The sequence below is a fragment of the Trifolium pratense genome, linkage group LG3 (genome assembly GCF_020283565.1).
Source record: "Trifolium pratense cultivar HEN17-A07 linkage group LG3, ARS_RC_1.1, whole genome shotgun sequence".
Taxonomy (NCBI): Eukaryota; Viridiplantae; Streptophyta; class Magnoliopsida; order Fabales; family Fabaceae; genus Trifolium; species Trifolium pratense.
In genome coordinates, this window is record NC_060061.1 from 12,614,686 (window position 1) to 12,632,555 (window position 17,870).

At 32.9% G+C, this 17,870-nt stretch overlaps 3 protein-coding genes across 3 annotated transcripts; 1 reads left to right on the forward strand and 2 right to left on the reverse strand.

Moving 5' to 3' along the window:
- Positions 1 to 996: 996 nt before the first annotated feature.
- On the reverse strand, positions 997 to 2,585 carry LOC123916251. The gene is made up of 3 exons (XM_045967664.1): positions 2,258 to 2,585; positions 1,640 to 1,701; positions 997 to 1,466 (listed from the first exon to the last, which is right to left on the reverse strand). Exons 1-3 carry the CDS (start codon positions 2,352 to 2,354, stop codon positions 1,260 to 1,262), a joined length of 366 nt encoding a protein of 121 aa, XP_045823620.1. The 5' UTR covers positions 2,355 to 2,585; the 3' UTR covers positions 997 to 1,259.
- A 5,442-nt stretch (positions 2,586 to 8,027) lies between these two features.
- LOC123916252 (serine/threonine-protein kinase BRI1-like 2) lies at positions 8,028 to 11,981 on the reverse strand. The gene has a single exon (XM_045967665.1). It carries the CDS (start codon positions 11,615 to 11,617, stop codon positions 8,204 to 8,206), a length of 3,414 nt encoding a protein of 1,137 aa, XP_045823621.1. The 5' UTR covers positions 11,618 to 11,981; the 3' UTR covers positions 8,028 to 8,203.
- A 581-nt stretch (positions 11,982 to 12,562) lies between these two features.
- LOC123916253 (peptidyl-prolyl cis-trans isomerase FKBP62-like) lies at positions 12,563 to 15,172 on the forward strand. The gene is made up of 7 exons (XM_045967668.1): positions 12,563 to 12,794; positions 13,586 to 13,849; positions 13,946 to 14,020; positions 14,103 to 14,183; positions 14,479 to 14,673; positions 14,770 to 14,862; positions 14,972 to 15,172. Exons 2-7 carry the CDS (start codon positions 13,624 to 13,626, stop codon positions 15,076 to 15,078), a joined length of 777 nt encoding a protein of 258 aa, XP_045823624.1. The 5' UTR covers positions 12,563 to 12,794; positions 13,586 to 13,623; the 3' UTR covers positions 15,079 to 15,172.
- Positions 15,173 to 17,870: the final 2,698 nt, after the last annotated feature.

Consider the following 17,870-nt stretch of genomic DNA (forward strand, 5'->3'; position numbering starts at 1 on the left):
CAGTTTGCCTAAGATCTTGTGTAAATATGTCTAGAGGCCTAGAGAGAGGTGTTTGCGGGCATTGATCATTCCGATCAACTTGTCGACTCATCCCAACACGAGTGTTTAGTTTGAATCAAACGTGAACCAATTCGATTCAACACAACGGATTTTGGTTTGATTTTTATTTTTGTTTCAGTTGGAACCAAATCAAAAATGATCAAACCAGATTCATGTACACCCCTATCTTAACCCATATCAACATGTGTTTGGCTTGTACTATGAAGACAAAATGTTCTTAAATTTATCTCTTTAGAACACTCATTAGCAAAACCACTAAATAATTCATTTAATGTACAAATTTAGTAATTTGATACTATATACTTTCAATTCAAATATAATTTGCACTATCATCCAATCATAATCATACTATTAACAATATATCTATTTATATAGTCTATCTATATATCTATCATTGTATTTTAAACTCATCTTTACTGACGTGTCAACCTAACAAAACTTCCATTTTTTTCTTTTTTCTAAACTTTAGTTGGTGCTTATATGTCATCTCTCATCGCAAGCTCATATTTACTCTCTTTCAAATTAAGAGCACAATAGTAATAGTACGTAGTGATTTGTGATTAATACTGACTTGTATTAAGGACACAACAAAGAGTAATGGCTAAAGGGGTACTAGAATTAGTACTTCATAATAACAATGACCTAACATTAAAAACAAATTCATCGATAAACATTCTCGATGGATGCTGGTTTCGAACAAGAGTGGTACAAACCACCCAAGGAACCGGCTCATCGATAAACATTTGTTATATGGAAACTATAAAAGTTCAATAAATGTTGATATGCTGTTTTCATAGTAACTCTCCATTCCAGCTGAATAGGAACATTGGAGGAACTGATGTTAAGACATAAGGATAAAAAAGATAAGAAATAATAATCATAAAAAACACTTTAATTACTACTACTAAATTAGTACATTACATTACAAGCATTGGCTACTTTACAAAGATATGCCAAATTAAAAATAAGAACAATAACACATGACAAACCAAAGATTACAGAGCAAATATATCAAACAAACCTGTGCAAACTAAAGACAAGATAACAGTCTTGACTATTGAGCATGAGAAATGCCACCCAACATACTTTTTTGGAAGCCTCTTTTTAGATAAAATGTTACATAGTGTTCATAACACTAGCTAGTATTATTACAATCTTAGTATTGCTTCTTCTAGCATAATGAAATTAACAAGTTATGACTAATTATAGTCATCTTGACCAGGTGTAGGTTGACTAGGAGGTGGAGATTTTGGAATGAATGGCATAAAAGGAGTTCCATGCTCAATTGGTCCTGGATTAACATTTTTTGCTGCATCTGGTGATGGATCAACTGGATTGTAATCTTCAAGTGTTACTTGATCGCCTTTATCGACTTTTTTGCTGCTTTTAATCCCATGGACATTTTCCTGAAATTTTAATGAAATTGAACACTTATAAAATATACAATTCAACTGCAAAAAATGAATAAATTATTTGGTCATGTAATTTTTGAAGCTGTGTCACAATAGTAATAATAAATAATAATTTAAGAAATTATGTAAGGAAATGTGCTGGTATTGAATCCTGAGATGAAGAGTACCTTAAGTTTTCTGCTTACAGCAATTGGTGTTATTTTATCACCACATCTTGAATTAACCAAATCTGAGGTGACATAAAAAAAAGTATGCTGAGTGGAATATTTACATGAAAGATTCACATAAAATACTTGTATAATTTCAAAAGTTTTGAGAGAAATTATCAAGTCTAAACCATGCTTGACATGAGAAACAAATAATAGTACAATTTCTTACTAATCAAGGTTAGCAGAAACAATTGCATGCACAACTATATAATTCAAAACCATGGCATAAATACATAAACAATTAATCATGATTTTTTTTTAAGTAGCTAAATTAATCCAGCTAAATTGACACCAGAAAAAATCAAACCTGAGACGGAACAGACTCCCAGGTCCCAAGCAAATGATTTTTTAAATGGTTAATGTTAATAGAATGTTCATGTTCCTCCAACAAACTCCCAAATCACCTTATGACTGACTCCCAGAACAATTAATCCAGATAAAAGTTCATGTTTTAGAAAGAAAAAAAAAGAATTAAAAAATTGCATGCAAGAAAAAAATTGTGAATTGGAAACTTCCATCACCAATGCATGCACCCTACTCTTCTCAAAGATAACATGAAAAATAAAAATTATTCACCTGGAAACAAAGAGGGCCCTGTGGCACTTATGAAGCCAAAAAAGGCAAAAGCTGTCACAGCCATAAGGAACAAAGCACAGAAGCTAGAAACCTTCATGATATCAAATATATGACCTTTTTGCTTAAACAATAAGCTGAAAAGAAGAAGAAAGAAACCAACTACTCCAAGGAAAAGAAGCACTTATGGTATGTTTCAAGTGTTTTTGGGTGTATTATTTAATTTTACCAACTTTTGTTTAGTTGCTTTTTCTGTGTGTCAGAGGTAATTAATAACTTGCTTTGGGGATAGCATTCATCTAGAAATGCATTTAAGACTTGATCAGAAGTCTCTTCATTCCTCACTGTTTTATAGAAGCAATTAACAAGAGCAATGAATGATAATAAAACTCCCATGCCACACCCTTAAGTACTTGTACTTACCACATTCATATCATTGAGGAGTGCAACAACGTGTTCTCTAATCCTACCCAATTCTCTGTTTATAAACTTCTTAATTTCCCACTTATTTATTAATCCTTGCATTTAGAAAATTTGGAAGTACTATAATTATTATTAATTAATGCTTACATTTTGTGCATGAGGTATTAAATTATTTTTTATATATAATATTTTTGGGCTTAATTTTTACGGTTCAGAGTTCAAACCATACTATGATGTGAGCTAAATAGGTTGATTCACTAGATTCGACGTAAATTACAGGATATGATCTAGCGTAAATTTTATATAATTGATACGCTAGATGGTTTGCCCGAAGTTGAACGAGCTATTCCAGTCCGATCCAAATTTATATGGACCGAGCTAAATAGATTTTTTAAGCATAAATTTTATGGCTCGGTACATACTAAAATGAGTTCATGGAGCACCCACTATATATGTCGGATTATTTTAACGAAGTAAAATTACATGGATTTCGTATAAATTTTATAGAATTTATATAAGATACTCCCTCTATCCTGATTTATAAGCAAAATTATACTTTTGAGATTCATTCAATAATGGATATATCTGGTCTATAATATAAGCCAGATACATTAATTTTTCAATAAATGTGAAAAGTTGACTTTTGCTTATAATTAAGGACGGATGTAGTATAGTATTACTCAACAAAATACTGCATGCGTATGTTTGCAAATAATTTATTTAAAAACTTTACAGAATTTACCTAAATTCTATAGAATTTTATTTAAGAAATGAAGCATTTAGGGGGTGTATTGTATTAAGATTTTGAAAGACTTTTTTGACAAAAAAAGTCTTGAAGATTTTAAAAGATTTTGTGAGATTATATTAACTTTGTGAGATTTTAACAAACTTTTTTAAAAGACTTTTTACAATCAGGATTTTTTAATACAGGATTTCAAGAATTTATGACACAGATTTTCAAGATTTCAAAGTACTTTATGGATTTTTAAGATTTCAATTAAGTCAATAAATTTTAACCAAAAAAAAGAAAAACACAAATATCAATAAAGAAAACAATTCTATAAAAAAAATGAGAAGATTTCCGTAAAAAAAATAAAATTGTAAACATTGAATTGTAAAAATAAAAAAATTGAAGAAACAAGTTAACCTTTTTTTTTTTTGAAGTAGAAAAAAACAAGTTAACATTGTAAAAAGAATAACACAAGATTGCATTTTTTTATTTTTTTTGTAAGAAAGTATGATTGCATTGTTGATTGCATTTTTTTAGGGGAGTATCTGATTTTGTGTAGGTGTCAAATGTACAACACCGATGAATACGAATTCTTGAACAATAAGCTTTTTTTTTTTAATACTCTTGAACAATAAGCTTAACTAATATGTTATTAGTGATTGAAGCATGTGATTTTGTTACATTGAATCACAAAAAGAAATTAACCATAATCATTGTTAATGAAAACTGTATTGGATGGATTAGTAGATATCTGAACACATAGCACATTGATATCGATAATCTATGTGAACCTATATGAACAATAGTAGCAGTGAATGAACAATAGTAGCAGTGAACGTGGTGAAAAGAAAAAAGATCTTGGCATTCACCGGAGTTTGGAGAAGAACGTATGACGGCAATAAGAAAAAAGTTTTTGAGAGTATGAACAATCTCAGGGTTTGGAGTGGGATTGTTTCAGAAGTGTAGTATTTATATTTTCAACTAAAAAGTCTCATGAAATCCAAAGCCAAAAAAAAAAAAAAAAGTCTCATGAAATCCATTCCATAACAAAATCCATCAAAATCGGTAGATTTTTGAATACTAATGGACATTTTATAAATGACAAGAAATCTCAATTGAATACCAACAGATTTCATTGCCCTGGAAAAAAAAATCATAATTGTGTTAATTGAATACCACAAGATTTACTTAACTTTTGTAAAAGTCTTGATTGAATACCACATAACTTTTTTAAAATAAAAAAGTCTTTTAAAATCCCATGAAATCTTAATCCAATACACCCCTTAATTTAATATTTTATTTAATATAGGAGTATTTGATAATTATAAAGCTTCTTCATTGCTTTATTTTGGAATCTGTACGTGAAGAATTTATTGATGTTTAATTGAAATGTTAGAAATGTTAATTAATCAGTATGCTAACTTTCTTATTAAACTTGGCTTACTCATAGACAAGATAAGTTTAACTCAATCATAGTTGCATTTTGGGTTTGTTTTTCTCCTCTTTTGGAGAAAAATCCTTTGAGAGTTGTAGATTCTTGAGAGAGAGTAATATGGTTTCTTTTTGTCTATTTTTGGTTTGTGTTTTCTCATTGTAAAAAGAAACAAAAACTTAAGCCTAGTTCAAAACTACAACCACTTATTAATACCCGATTTAATAACTATAGTTACTAATTGCCAAGTGGATGAACTAGTAGTATATGGCAAGCATCTATATTGACACATGGTGCCAATTTCATTCTTCTCATTCTATATTTTTTTTTTAAATATGACGGAGAGGTGCATTTATCATAGGTGCTATGCATAGTAGTGTAGTAGATAAAAGTGATAATGAAGCCTTAAATAACTTCTGTCATATATAAGTAGGGGTGTGCAAAAAATCCAAGTAACCTTAACCAAATCATTAACCAAACCATATCCAAAATTAATAACCAAATTCATTTTAAAAAAAAACCAAACCAATCCAATACAAAAAAACCAATTCTAAACCCTATCCAATTTTTTATAATTGGTTTAAAATTGGTTTTTAAATTGAGGCCCAATAAGGAAAAAGCCCAATAGTTTTTTTTTTTAAAAAAAAAAACAAATTTTCCAAATTCAATTAATTATATAATTTAATAAATAAATAATTAATAAGGTGGTGGAGGAATCGGTCAACGCGGCGGTCAACGCCGGACCACCGGCGGCCGGCACGGCGGAGCTCCGGCGGCGACCGGTGGCGGACGGCGATTTTCCGGCGACCGGCGCGGTGGTTGGCGGCGGCGCTCCGGCGGCCGGCGCGGTGGTTGGCGGCGGCGCTCCGGCGGCCGGCCACCGTCAACCGCCCTTTAATATTTAATTATTTTTAATTTAACAAAATTTATTTATTTTAAAAATAATTATAAAAAACAGATTTTTGAGGGTTTTTTTTTAAAAAAAAAATCTATATTTTAATTATTTTGGGCTTAAAAAAATTTGTTTTTTTGGGCTTAGTTTGAAATATGTTGGGCTTAGAAAAAAAACTCTTATGAATTCATTATAAACCAATAATTCATAAAATTAAAGAAAAATTATGTTTTTTCTATAAACAATAATTATTAAATATGTTCTTTTAATCAATTAAACAAATAAAAATATTGGATTAATTATTGTAAAAAAAAAAGTTTAAATATATAGGAATTAAAAGTTATAATAATGCATTTTTTTTTTAAAAAATAAAATAAAATAAAATTTAAGATGAATCGGTTATAAATAAGTAACCTATTTTTTATTATAAACCGGTTATAAATTGGTTCCGAACCAATTATAAACCATATCCAAATTAGTTTTGCAAAATAACCAATTTTTCATTAAAATGGTTTTGGATATAAACCAAAACCATAAATATGGTTTGGTGTGGTGTGGTTTTTAAACCATGCACACCCCTATATATAAGGGATCCAAACCTTAAATAACTTGTCAATTGGTGGCGTTTAGCCTGATCAAAAGCATAATATTTTTACATTTAGTCAAGTGTCCATAGGACACTTACTAGTTTAACATCTATGAAGTATGGATACAGAGATACTTTAAGAGATAGACATCGGATACGACATATATATTGATAAGTCGATACTGATAATAATTTTTTTTTTTAAAAAGACATAATTTGAGAATATGATGTTGGTGACGACACCGAAATACACATAATTTGAGAAATCAATGTCCATACTTTATAGTTTAACACGGCTCATATAGTTGTTTTCTTTGAAAGGCCGAAATAATTTTATTAAAAAACGGTGGAACAAGATATGTCAATTACAAATAGTCTAGAAAAATGTTAAATAGTGTCCCGGGGCATTAGTTAGGGATATGAAAATGAAAATTTTATCTAAATATGTAAAAAGTTATCATCTCTCATCATTAATTTTGTTATTTGTTTCCTTTTTTTTAGTATGCTTAATTAGTGTCCCGGAGACACTGTTTAACATGACCCAACAGTCTAAATGCAAATTAACACCCTAAGTCAATATAGATAAATGCGGAACTAGAGCTTGGTAATGTGTAACCTAAGGGCATATGTTAAGGTACCCAAAAGTAGAATTCTTGTATTGGAAAATTCAACACTTTAATTTTTGAAAAGTGAAATACACAACTTTTGAGAAGAATCTTTCTATATTTGCTTATCATGTGTCATTAGGGTACATTATAGTAGTAATAAGAGGTTTCATAATTTCTAATTTCAACTATTGATTTATTTTTTGCCACGTGTCCTACATATGTGATTAAATGGATGGTATTCACATTGGAACAAAGTGGAATTGAATTTCTCGCTGTAACTGCGACGCAGTTACAACTTTCAACCGTCCGATTTACGTCAACGGCTGAGATTGTTTTATTGTGTTACTTAATTGTGTGATTCAAACCGTCCAATTTCAAATTAACAGTTGATATTCATTACAGCTTTGAACTACCTGAAAGTTCAACAACAATCAATCATGATCCGAGCAAAAAGGATTGAAAACTTTTGAAACCAAGGAGATGGTAAAAGGACTAGCACAATTGTAAATCTCGGTGTATCTGGTTTTTTTGGTGTCAATCTATCTCTTGCAGGGAACTTGTTCAAGAGTTTGGTGCCCCGGAGCTTATCCCAGATACAAAGTCAGATTCAGAGAACAATGCAAGATTCTGAAATCATTCAAAATGATCAATTAGAGATCCTTGGTATTTTAATTTCTTATAAACTACTACTAGTTTAAGGAACTTGCACAATAATGAAAGAGCAAAAATTGCAAATCATGTTAGGAAATGCTTCAAGTATACATAATCAGTAGGAGACATTTCTTTATTTTCTTTCCAATGATGATATCCTGCGGTAGAATTTTGACGTATTAAACCCGTAAATGGTATCCTTTTAGGAATGAAATATATATTATGTAGTCCATTACATATATTCTCATCACCTTCTTTATGTTATGGTAATTAATTAATTTCAGTAATTGAAATTCTTAAATGAATTGCGTAGATATATAAGTTAGCTGGTATGGAATTTTGTCATGTATACTGTATACTATGCTTAGTTTGGTGCATTGCCTTTATTTGATTAAACCAGTTCACCTGGTTGGTTGCTGATTTCACATGTAATTACTCCAATCTTAATATTGGTTGAAGTTACATTGTATCACTATAACAACAAATAACACAACAACATGAAGAAAAAAACTTGTGAAACAAGGCAAAACAAACTATTAAGTTAATAAAGTCTTACAAGCTTCATAATATATATCTTCAATTCATTCACTTGTAATAATTATGAACAATAATAACATGATTCAATTATTAAGCACTGTTGCTACTTCCATCATTTGATCCAGGCATAAGCTCTCTCAACATGGCCACTACCTGCAACATGCTTGGCCTTTTAGAAGGCATATCATCGACACACCGCAAAGTAACCTCCAAATATCTTATCATTTCTTTAACTTCTTTTACTTCTGCTTCATTTGTTCCTCCTTGACTCTCCAAAAGCAAATCAGCATCAATTACTTCCATTTGTTTTCCTTCGCGCACCTTAATCTTAGCCCATCCGACCAAGTTTGTGTCACCAAAATCCTCTTTATCGGTAGGACGTTTGCCACTAACAAGTTCCAACATTACAACGCCAAATGAATAAACATCTCCCTTTGCGGTGCACCTAAAACTTTGATAGTACTCTGGTGGAACATATCCGGGCGTTCCTGCTAGTGTGCTTACACTGAGGTGTGTATCAAGTGCACTTATTAGTCTTGCCATTCCGAAATCTGAGACCCTTGACTCCATTTCATGATCAAGTAGCACATTGCTTGATTTCATGTCTCTGTGTATGATGTGAGGGATGCAATTATGATGCAGAAAACAAAGTCCTTTTGCAGCACCTCTTGCAATTTTCTTCCTTTCTTCCCATGTTAAAATTCTGCGATCGCGTGTCTTTATTCTTCCATGGAGCATCTCTTCTAGGCTTCCGTATTCCATGTATTCATAAACAAGGAGTCTCTCTTCACCTACTTTGCAGTATCCTAATAGAGGGACAAGATTTCTGTGTTTGATTTTTCCTAAGGTTTCCATCTCAGCCATGAATTCTCTATCGCCTTGGCAACTCAATCGAATGAGCTTCTTTATCGCGACAGATGATCCGTCTTTGAGTGTAGCCTTGAACACTTCACCAAAACCACCACAACCAATTAGGCTTTCTGCTGAGAATCCATTGGTTGCTTCAATCAACTGTGAGAATTTTAGTTTCCTTAACTGCCTCTGAAATGTTGCAACATTAATGCTTAATGGCTCTTTCTCTTTGTCAATTTTCCATGTTGTAGCAGCATGGCATGCTTGCAACCTATTAAGCATCTTGACTTCCTCAGCCTCTTTCCTCCTTACACGCATTGCGATCGCCCACACTATCAAAATGCAAACAGAAGCCACAGAAATGAGAACTCCCATGACAATGTTGTTAGCCCATGATGCAACTGATCTTCTTTGGCCTCCTCTGCTAAAATCATCACTTGGACTTGATGAGGATTGGCTGTTGCCACTTTTGCACTCGGGCAAAGGAACGCCGCAAAGGCCTGGATTGTTTTCATACTGAGTGGCCGGAAGCGTACTTAGTTGTCCCCTGGATGGAATTTGACCTGTTAACTCATTGTAAGATAAGTCTATTTGCACCAAAAATGATAGGTTTGAGAATGAGTCTGGGATTTGACCCTGAAGTCTATTATGTGATGCATCAAACACTCCCAAATTTTTGAGCTGTCCAAGGGTTGAAGGGATTTCACCAGATAGTTGATTGTGAGACAATTCAAGTACCTGTAAGGCCACCATATCTCCGAATTCATCCGGTATTTTTCCACGAAGCTGGTTGTAGGAGAGATCAAGATACTCTAGTGTCTGATATTTTGTAAACAAGCTGAGTACAGGACCAGAATACAGTCTTGTGAAATCACAAGACCTCAATGTCGGTACCTGTGAGAGCCGTTCGGATCGGATTCCTGAGAACTCTAGCAAACCACCAACTCCTTTACACGAGTTTCCGACATTTCTTACAAACACCAAAGTGTTTCCTGAAAGAATGCCAAACAACGATTTCGCTCCTTGCTGCCTGCCAAGTCTAGGAGGGATCTCTCCTGTGAGCTTGTTGCTGTTCAAATCCAACCACACCAAACTGTTGCAATTTGCTAGCTCTGATGGTATCTCACCAGTAAACCTGTTGTTACCAAGCTGAAGAACTGCCAACCTTGTCAAAAGGCCGAACTCTCGTGGTATTTCTCCGGTGAGTTCATTGCTTGTCAGAGATATCCATTCAAGATTGCTGCAATTGAACAACTCAATTGGAATTCCACCACTAAGGTGATTATTATTCAGTATAAGATCCTTAAGATTCTTACATTGTCCCAACTTTGGTGGAATTTTTCCTTCCAAACCATTGAACCATGCTATCAACTGCTCAAGATTCTCAAGTTCTCCTAGCTCATCAGGAATTGAACCATTCAAATAGTTCAAACTAAAATCAATAGTCTTCAACTGTGAACACTTTGACAATTCAGCTGGAATCTCACCTGCTATGAGATTATCAGGCATTCTCAGCTCCTCAAGTGAGGCTGCACCTGGACACAAATCTCTAGGAATAGATCCATAAATTTTATTTGAGCTAAAATCAACAATCCTCAATTTTTTGCATGATGATATTGAAGATGGAAATTTCATAGAGATAGCGTTATTTCCCAACCTAAGTTCCTCCAATGATCCAAGGTTCCGAAGCACCGACTCAGGTACTTCACCTGTCATATTATTGTTTGATATATCAACAAGTTGCAGCAATGTGCAAGAAGAGAAACCGGATGGAATTGAACCTGTAAGATTGTTGAAAAAAAGTTTAAGTTCTAAAAGAGAACCACATAAATTTCCCAACTCAGAAGGGATCCAACCAGTAATTTGATTGTGTGAAAGATCCAAAGTCTGTAGTTTATTCAACTGACCGAAATTCTTCGGAATTCCACCAGAAATAAGATTGTTTGCTAAATTCAAACTCTTAAGACTGGTGCAATTTGACAAAGAAATTGGAATTGAGTCTGATAAATGGTTTCCTGATATATCAAGTTGCAACAATGATTTACAGTACTCAATTTTCAAACCAAAAATTGAACCTGTCAAATTGTTGGAAGAAAGATCAAGAGACTGAAGTTTATTAGTACTTTGCATGAAATTTTCAGGTATAGAACCTGTCAAATTGTTGTAAGAAAGATTCACAACAACAAGATTAGGACATTTTGACAAGAAATTTTCAGGAATAGGACCTGTGAGGTTACCAAAAGATAGATCAAGTTGTGTTAAACTATATGGTAACTGAATCAAAGAAGTAGAATTTATAGCAAATGAATTGAAAGAAAGTTTGAGAACAGATAACATGTTTAAGGAATATAAAGGATCAAGAGAAATAGTATCAGAAAGATCATTGGTTCCAGTAATATCAAGACCAGTTACTCTTCCATGTGTGCAAGATATACCATACCAAGTGCATGGATTTGTTTTTAGATTCCAACCTGATAAAACTCCATTTGGATCTTTCTGAATCAAGTTTTTGAATGTAAGAAGAGCCTTTGCATCAGTTTTGATAGAAGAAAGTGATTCAGAAGTACTCATAGGAAACAAAACGGTTAGGATCATCATAAGAAGGAGTGTTATAGTGAGGTGAGGTAAAAGGTGAAGAGGATTGTTCTCCATTGAGAAAACAGTTAAGGTTGTAGAAAGCCAGAATAAGTTTGTTGTGATGAGTGTGGAGAAAGGAAAGGAAGAAAGAAAGAAAGAAAGAAAGAGTGAGTAGTGAGAGTGAGAGTGGTGAGTAGTATGATGAGAATTTGTTGTGGGAAATAACTTTGTGAAAAGAGGATTGCTTTATGTGTTTTTATAAAATTCAAAGGAGGGAAAGTGAAGAAGAAGAATAAGTTTGTGTGGTGAGTATTTTATGTATACTATACTATACTATACTATATGTCACTATGTGTATTTGTTTCATTATTATATTTTTGTAATCTTAATCCACTAGTTTTTGGAGAAAAAAGTAAGACATGTTTGAAATATGATTAGATTGATCCAAGTTTCTTAACTATGTACTACTAATATAATATAGAATTCGATTTATGGTTGGCGGGTATGACAAACATATGTTAAAAGTCTCAATCAGGAGAAATACGTATATGAGCACAAACTCAAATAAGTATTTTTTAGACACATTCACATATGTTAAGAGTCTCGATTAGATTATGCTATGCTCGGTTACTTGACTTAAAAAAAATAGACTGGAAAGAAGAGAGAAAAATAGTAAAAGTGAATTTACTCCATCATGTTTGGTTTATTTGACTTTTGGTCAATGGAAGTGGGAGCCACAGAGAAACGTCTATATCTGAAGATCGGCGCAAACAAACCTGAGAGAGACATTGGTCTGTGCTTGATCCAAGAGTCACTGTCTGTCAGTAAGCGTGAGAATGTTTCTCAATCAATTACTGTATTACATAGTATTGTACTTGAAAATACTCATATTATTGTCACAGAAATGCTATAGAGACACAAACCCCCAACAAAAATACAACACATCAAGGGTAAGTTTGTCATTTTGCTCATCAACAAACCTCCCACACGTTATGTCACTCTTCTTTTACTTTTTATCTGTTTCTTTACCACACGCAGGAAGAGAAAGAAGAACAACCTGCTCTTCACCATTCACCACCCCTCTTCTCCCTCTCTCTGCCAAACCCCTCTTCTCCCTCCACCACCATTCATCGATGCCACCGATCTCCCTCCACCACCAAACAATCATACCGCCCCCTATTCTCCCTCCATGCCGTCGGTGCTTCTTTATAACTCGACCCCTCTCTCTCTTACGATTTTGAGAAATGAAAAGGTTTGTTTCTTCTCCTTGTTAGGGTTTTAGATTTAATTTTTTGTTCCTTTCATGCAAGTTTAAGAGTGAACTAGTAACTTTAGCCATCTTGTAAGCCTAGGAACTCACACTACAAAAAATTCGCTAAATAGTGGGGGTAATTTATTTCCGGTAAGGTCTGTTTATTTCTTTGTGAATTTTAGAAATCTTCCTTACTTCCATCGCAGTTCTCTGAGCATTTTTCAGTATGTTCAACATTTTCTAGGTTATTACTTTCAATTTGTTCAATTTCTTTCATCGGGAATTTCTGTATTGATAATTTTTTAGGGATTCCAAATTTATGATTTTTTAGGGGTTTCATCAAGAAAAAAGCGACAAAGCTTAGGCCTTACAATTTTGATGATATTACTTTATTAAATGTTTTCTATTGTATAAATGTTATTTTTTTAAGAAGTGTTGAGTAATTTGTGTTTTTAATATAATGAATGTTTTTCATTTCACTATATACTTTGTATTACATGCTTATGCTCAGTTCACCGCAAATTATCTGTGAATGAAATCAGTGTTTGTTAGAAAATCATGATAAAATATTTAACCAGTGGTTGATAGAGAGTCCATTTAACTTAAGTTGATCCAAGCCAGAAGCAGACCTACGTCAGGATAACCTTCTTCTTTGAAAAACTTTGGTAGTGCTCTTAGATTATAAGTAACGGCTCACAAATTTATAGTGAATTTCACATGTAATTTGATTTGATGATTTGACCGGCTAAATATTAGAAAATTATAATGAAATTTGTGTAACTGGTTTGCAGGGCAAGCAATTCAAGGGTGGGATGAAGGTATTAAAACCATGAAAAAAGGTGAAAATGCACTCTTCACCATCCCTCCCGAGCTAGCTAATTATGGTGAATCTGGTTCACCTCCAACAATTCCTCCTAATGCAACACTCCAATTTGATGTCGAGCTGTTGTCTTGGACAAGTGTGAAGGACATATGTAAAGATGGCGGTATATTTAAGAGGATACTTACTGAGGGGGAGAAATGGGAGAATCCCAAGGATCCTGATGAAGTATTGGGTATATACATACATCTCATATAATTCAGTTTATTTGATACCTGCATTAGTTAGCATGTTCTGTACTATATATTCATTTTACCGATTATCAATGCAGTTAATTATGAGGTTCGTCTCGAGGATGGAAAGGTTGTAGCAAAGTCGGATGGAGTGGAGTTCACTGTCAGTGAAGGTCAGTGCCTGTAAACTTTGATAAAATACGTTTTTGTATTTTTATCTATAGGTATCTGAAATTGACGTTCAATCTATAATAGGTCATTATTGCCCTGCACTCTCAAAGGCTGTTAAATCCATGAAGAAGGGAGAGAAAGTGATTTTATTAGTAAAGCCTCAATGTAAGTTGTGTACAGAATACTGAATGGTTTCGTGGTATTTTATACTCGTTGCTACATATCATTATTATTATATGGGTTATGCTAACCGGTGCCCCGGGGGCACCGGTTAAGGAAACCAAAATAGGAAATTTTTAAATTGAAAATAATACTTTTTAGACTTTCGAGGCGTTGACTGCACAAAGTTCAATGTCATATTACTATATTTGCTTCCTTAAACAGTGCCCCGGGGGCACTGTTTAGCATTTTCCTTATTATATATTAAAAAAGTTTTATCGATTTCTTTGTTGTGTCATAGATGGATTTGGTGAGAAGGGGAAGCCAGTGCATGGTGATGAAGGTGCAGTTCCACCAAATGCATCACTCCAGATTACACTTGAGTTGGTTTCTTGGAAGACTGTTTCAGATGTGACTAGCGACAAGAAGGTCATAAAGAAGATCCTCAAGGAAGGGGAAGGATTTGAGCGTCCAAATGAAGGGGCCGTTGTAAAATGTAATTGCTAATCAATGCGAAGGATGACTTTTCTTTTTACTTATGTACTTGGTACATTTTACTGATATTATTTTTCATTATTTTGTACCTTCCCAGTGAAACTAATTGGTAAGCTGCAAGATGGTACTGTCTTTTTTGAAAAGGGCCGTGACAATGAAGAGAAGCTGTTTGAATTCAAAACAGATGAGGGTAACTTGACATCTGCATATGATTTTACATAATACCTATTCCTCTGAATCAAGTATTTTTTTTGTTCTTTTGGTTATGTTAATGTTTGATGTGTTGTAACATGAAACAGAGCAAGTCATTGATGGACTAGATAAAGCTGTAATGACTATGTGGTGTTTGATGTGTTTGATGTATTTTTTTGTTCTTTTGGTTCAGTTATGTGGTGTGGTCTTGTAGCTGTTATAGGTTTGTCCTGAATTTTCATGTTAGTGTAGTGATTGAAATGTAAGTTAAATTGATTGATATTGTTGGTTTAAGTGACAACATTGCAGCACCCTGACCCTCATCATCTTCATTTACATCTCTATCACTCTGCGCCTGTTATGCAATTTTTTAACTTTTCTCTTTTTAGAGTTTTGCAGCACCTGATATTGTTGGTTTAAGTCAACATCAACTCTGCTCAACCATTTTGCATGATGTTTGATTAATGGAAATTGTAATGTGTTTTGTAGAATGCAGATATCATAATTTGGTGCTTTTATAATGTTATGGTGTGGTACTGATTAGGTGTTGTAGTTAACTAATTTCCCAAGTTTTATTCTTTCAGTCTTTTCCAACTTGCCCCCTGCATTGCAAACTACAAATTCCTTGTGTAGGTAATAGCTAACAGGTCAAAGATATTCGTTGTAATGGAAATTGTTGTTGATAACATTGTATTCCTTGTTGCAGACCTCTAGTCATGTGGTGTTAGTCCTGATGATGTAAATTCAATTATTACAGATTTTTATTATTTGTTGTACATTTTGTGCAATTATGATTGTATTTTTTATGAAAGTTTAAGCACTGGATTAAAAAATCTGTGAATTTTTTTTTTTTACTCTTTACCAATTTGGGGGGTTCTAAACCCCCTCAAACTAACTCCAGCTATTTTATAGCTATACCAGCTGTTTCCCAAAACTCCCGGAATTATTTTATGGGAATCGGTTAGGCGGCAGTTAATCAAACCCCTGGAAAACAACTTGCGGAGTTTTGTAACAGGGAAGAGTTTCATTAACACTTAACTTTGTTTTAACTTTATCATCTACTAACAATCAGAAATGTGTCTCGTGTATAATTCCACTCTTGAACAAATAATGATATTTCTTGAAATTATTCACCATCTAGGTGAGGGGAGTTATGTGTAGATAAGTGGGGAGTTGGTGTACAAAGTTGGTTAAGAAGCTTAAAATCTTCTAAATTTGAAAAAATCATTCACATTTAACTTTGTTTTAACTTTATCATCAACTAACAATCAGAAATGTGTCTCGTGTACAATTTCACTCTTGAACAAATAATGATATATCTTGAAATTATTTACAATCTAGGTGAGGGGAGTTATGTGTAGATAAGTGGGGAGTCAGTGTATAAAATTGGTTAATAAGCTTAAAATCTTGCAAATTTGAAAAAATCATTCACCTTTAACTTTATCATCAAATAACAATCAAAAATGTGTCTCGTGTACAATTCCACTCTTGAACAAATAATGATATTTCTTGAAATTATTCACCATCTAGGTGAGGGGAGTTATGTGTAGATAAGTGGGAAGGTGGTGTACAAAGTTGGTTAAGAAGCTTAAAATCTTCTAAATTTGAAAAAATCATTCACATTTAACTTTGTTTTAACTTTATCATCTACTAACAATCAGAAATGTGTCTCGTGAACAATTTCACTCTTGAACAAATAATGATATTCCTTGAAATTATTTACAATCTAGGTGAGGGGAGTTATGTGTAGATAAGTGGGGAGTCAGTGTATAAAATTGGTTAATAAGCTTAAAATCTTGCAAATTTGAAAAAATCATTCACCTTTAACTTTATCATCAACTAACAATCAGAAATGTGTCTCGTGTACAATTCCACTCTTGAACAAATAATGATATTTCTTGAAATTATTCACCATCTAGGTGAGGGGAGTTATGTGTAGATAAGTGGGAAGGTGGTGTACAAAGTTGGTTAAGAAGCTTAAAATCTTCTAAATTTGAAAAAATCATTCACATTTAACTTTGTTTTAACTTTATCATCAACTAACAATCAGAAATGTGTCTCGTGTACAATTTCACTCTTGAACAAATAATGATATATCTTGAAATTATTCACCATCTAGGTGAGGGGAGTTATGTGTAGATAAGTGGGAAGGTGGTGTACAAAGTTGGTTAAGAAGCTTAAAATCTTCTAAATTTGAAAAAATCATTCACATTTAACTTTGTTTTAACTTTATCATCTACTAACAATCAGAAATGTGTCTCGTGTATAATTTCACTCTTGAACAAATAATGATATTTCTTGAAATTATTCACCATCTAGGTGAGGGGAGTTATGTGTAGATAAGTGGGGAGTTGGTGTACAAAGTTGGTTAAGAAGCTTAAAATTTTCCAAATTTGAAACAATCATTCATATTTAACTTTGTTTTGACTTTATCATCTACAAACAATATGAAATATGTCTCTGGACAATTCCACTTTTGAACAAATAATGATATTCCTTGAAATTATTTACCATTTAGGTGAGGGGAGTTATGTGTAGATAAGTGGGGAGTCGGTGGACAAAATTGGTTAAGAAGCTAATCTTCCAAATTTGAAAAAAGCATTCACTTTTTTTTTACTATTTGTTCACTTTTTACTTTTTTTTTACTACTCGTGAATAAATAATGAAATTCCTTTAAATTATTAACAATATAGATGTGGGGAGTCAATTTTAGATAACTGGGGAGTTATACAACATATTTGGTTAACTACTTAAACTTAACAAATATAGATGTGGAATGTAAACTTAACAAATTCTTAATACTAGATATAATTATACTAAACTTAGAGTTTCCTCTAATGCACTCCATTCATTGTTACCAAAGTTTAAAATTACAATTTAGCTCTAAATTGAAATAGGTGAGCATCATTACATCCCACACACAATATGATACAAATACCAAGTACATATGGAATAAACAATTCTCATGATAACAAAATGATGATAAGCCAACATCCTCATCCTGCT

Excerpts from the sequence above, each read along its gene's own strand:
- LOC123916251 (XM_045967664.1), bottom strand. The coding sequence starts at position 2,354 with ATGAAGGTTTCTAGCTTCTGTGCTTTGTTCCTTATGGCTGTGACAGCT. Across the intron at positions 1,702-2,257 it reads AGGGCCCTCTTTGTTTCCAG|ATTTGGTTAATTCAAGATGT; the intron begins GTGAATAATTTT and ends ATGTCACCTCAG. Across the intron at positions 1,467-1,639 it reads CTGTAAGCAGAAAACTTAAG|GAAAATGTCCATGGGATTAA; the intron begins GTACTCTTCATC and ends TTAAAATTTCAG.
- LOC123916252 (XM_045967665.1), bottom strand. The coding sequence starts at position 11,617 with ATGGAGAACAATCCTCTTCACCTTTTACCTCACCTCACTATAACACTC.
- LOC123916253 (XM_045967668.1), top strand. The coding sequence starts at position 13,624 with ATGAAAAAAGGTGAAAATGCACTCTTCACCATCCCTCCCGAGCTAGCT. Across the intron at positions 14,021-14,102 it reads GGAGTTCACTGTCAGTGAAG|GTCATTATTGCCCTGCACTC; the intron begins GTCAGTGCCTGT and ends AATCTATAATAG. Across the intron at positions 14,863-14,971 it reads TGAATTCAAAACAGATGAGG|AGCAAGTCATTGATGGACTA; the intron begins GTAACTTGACAT and ends AACATGAAACAG.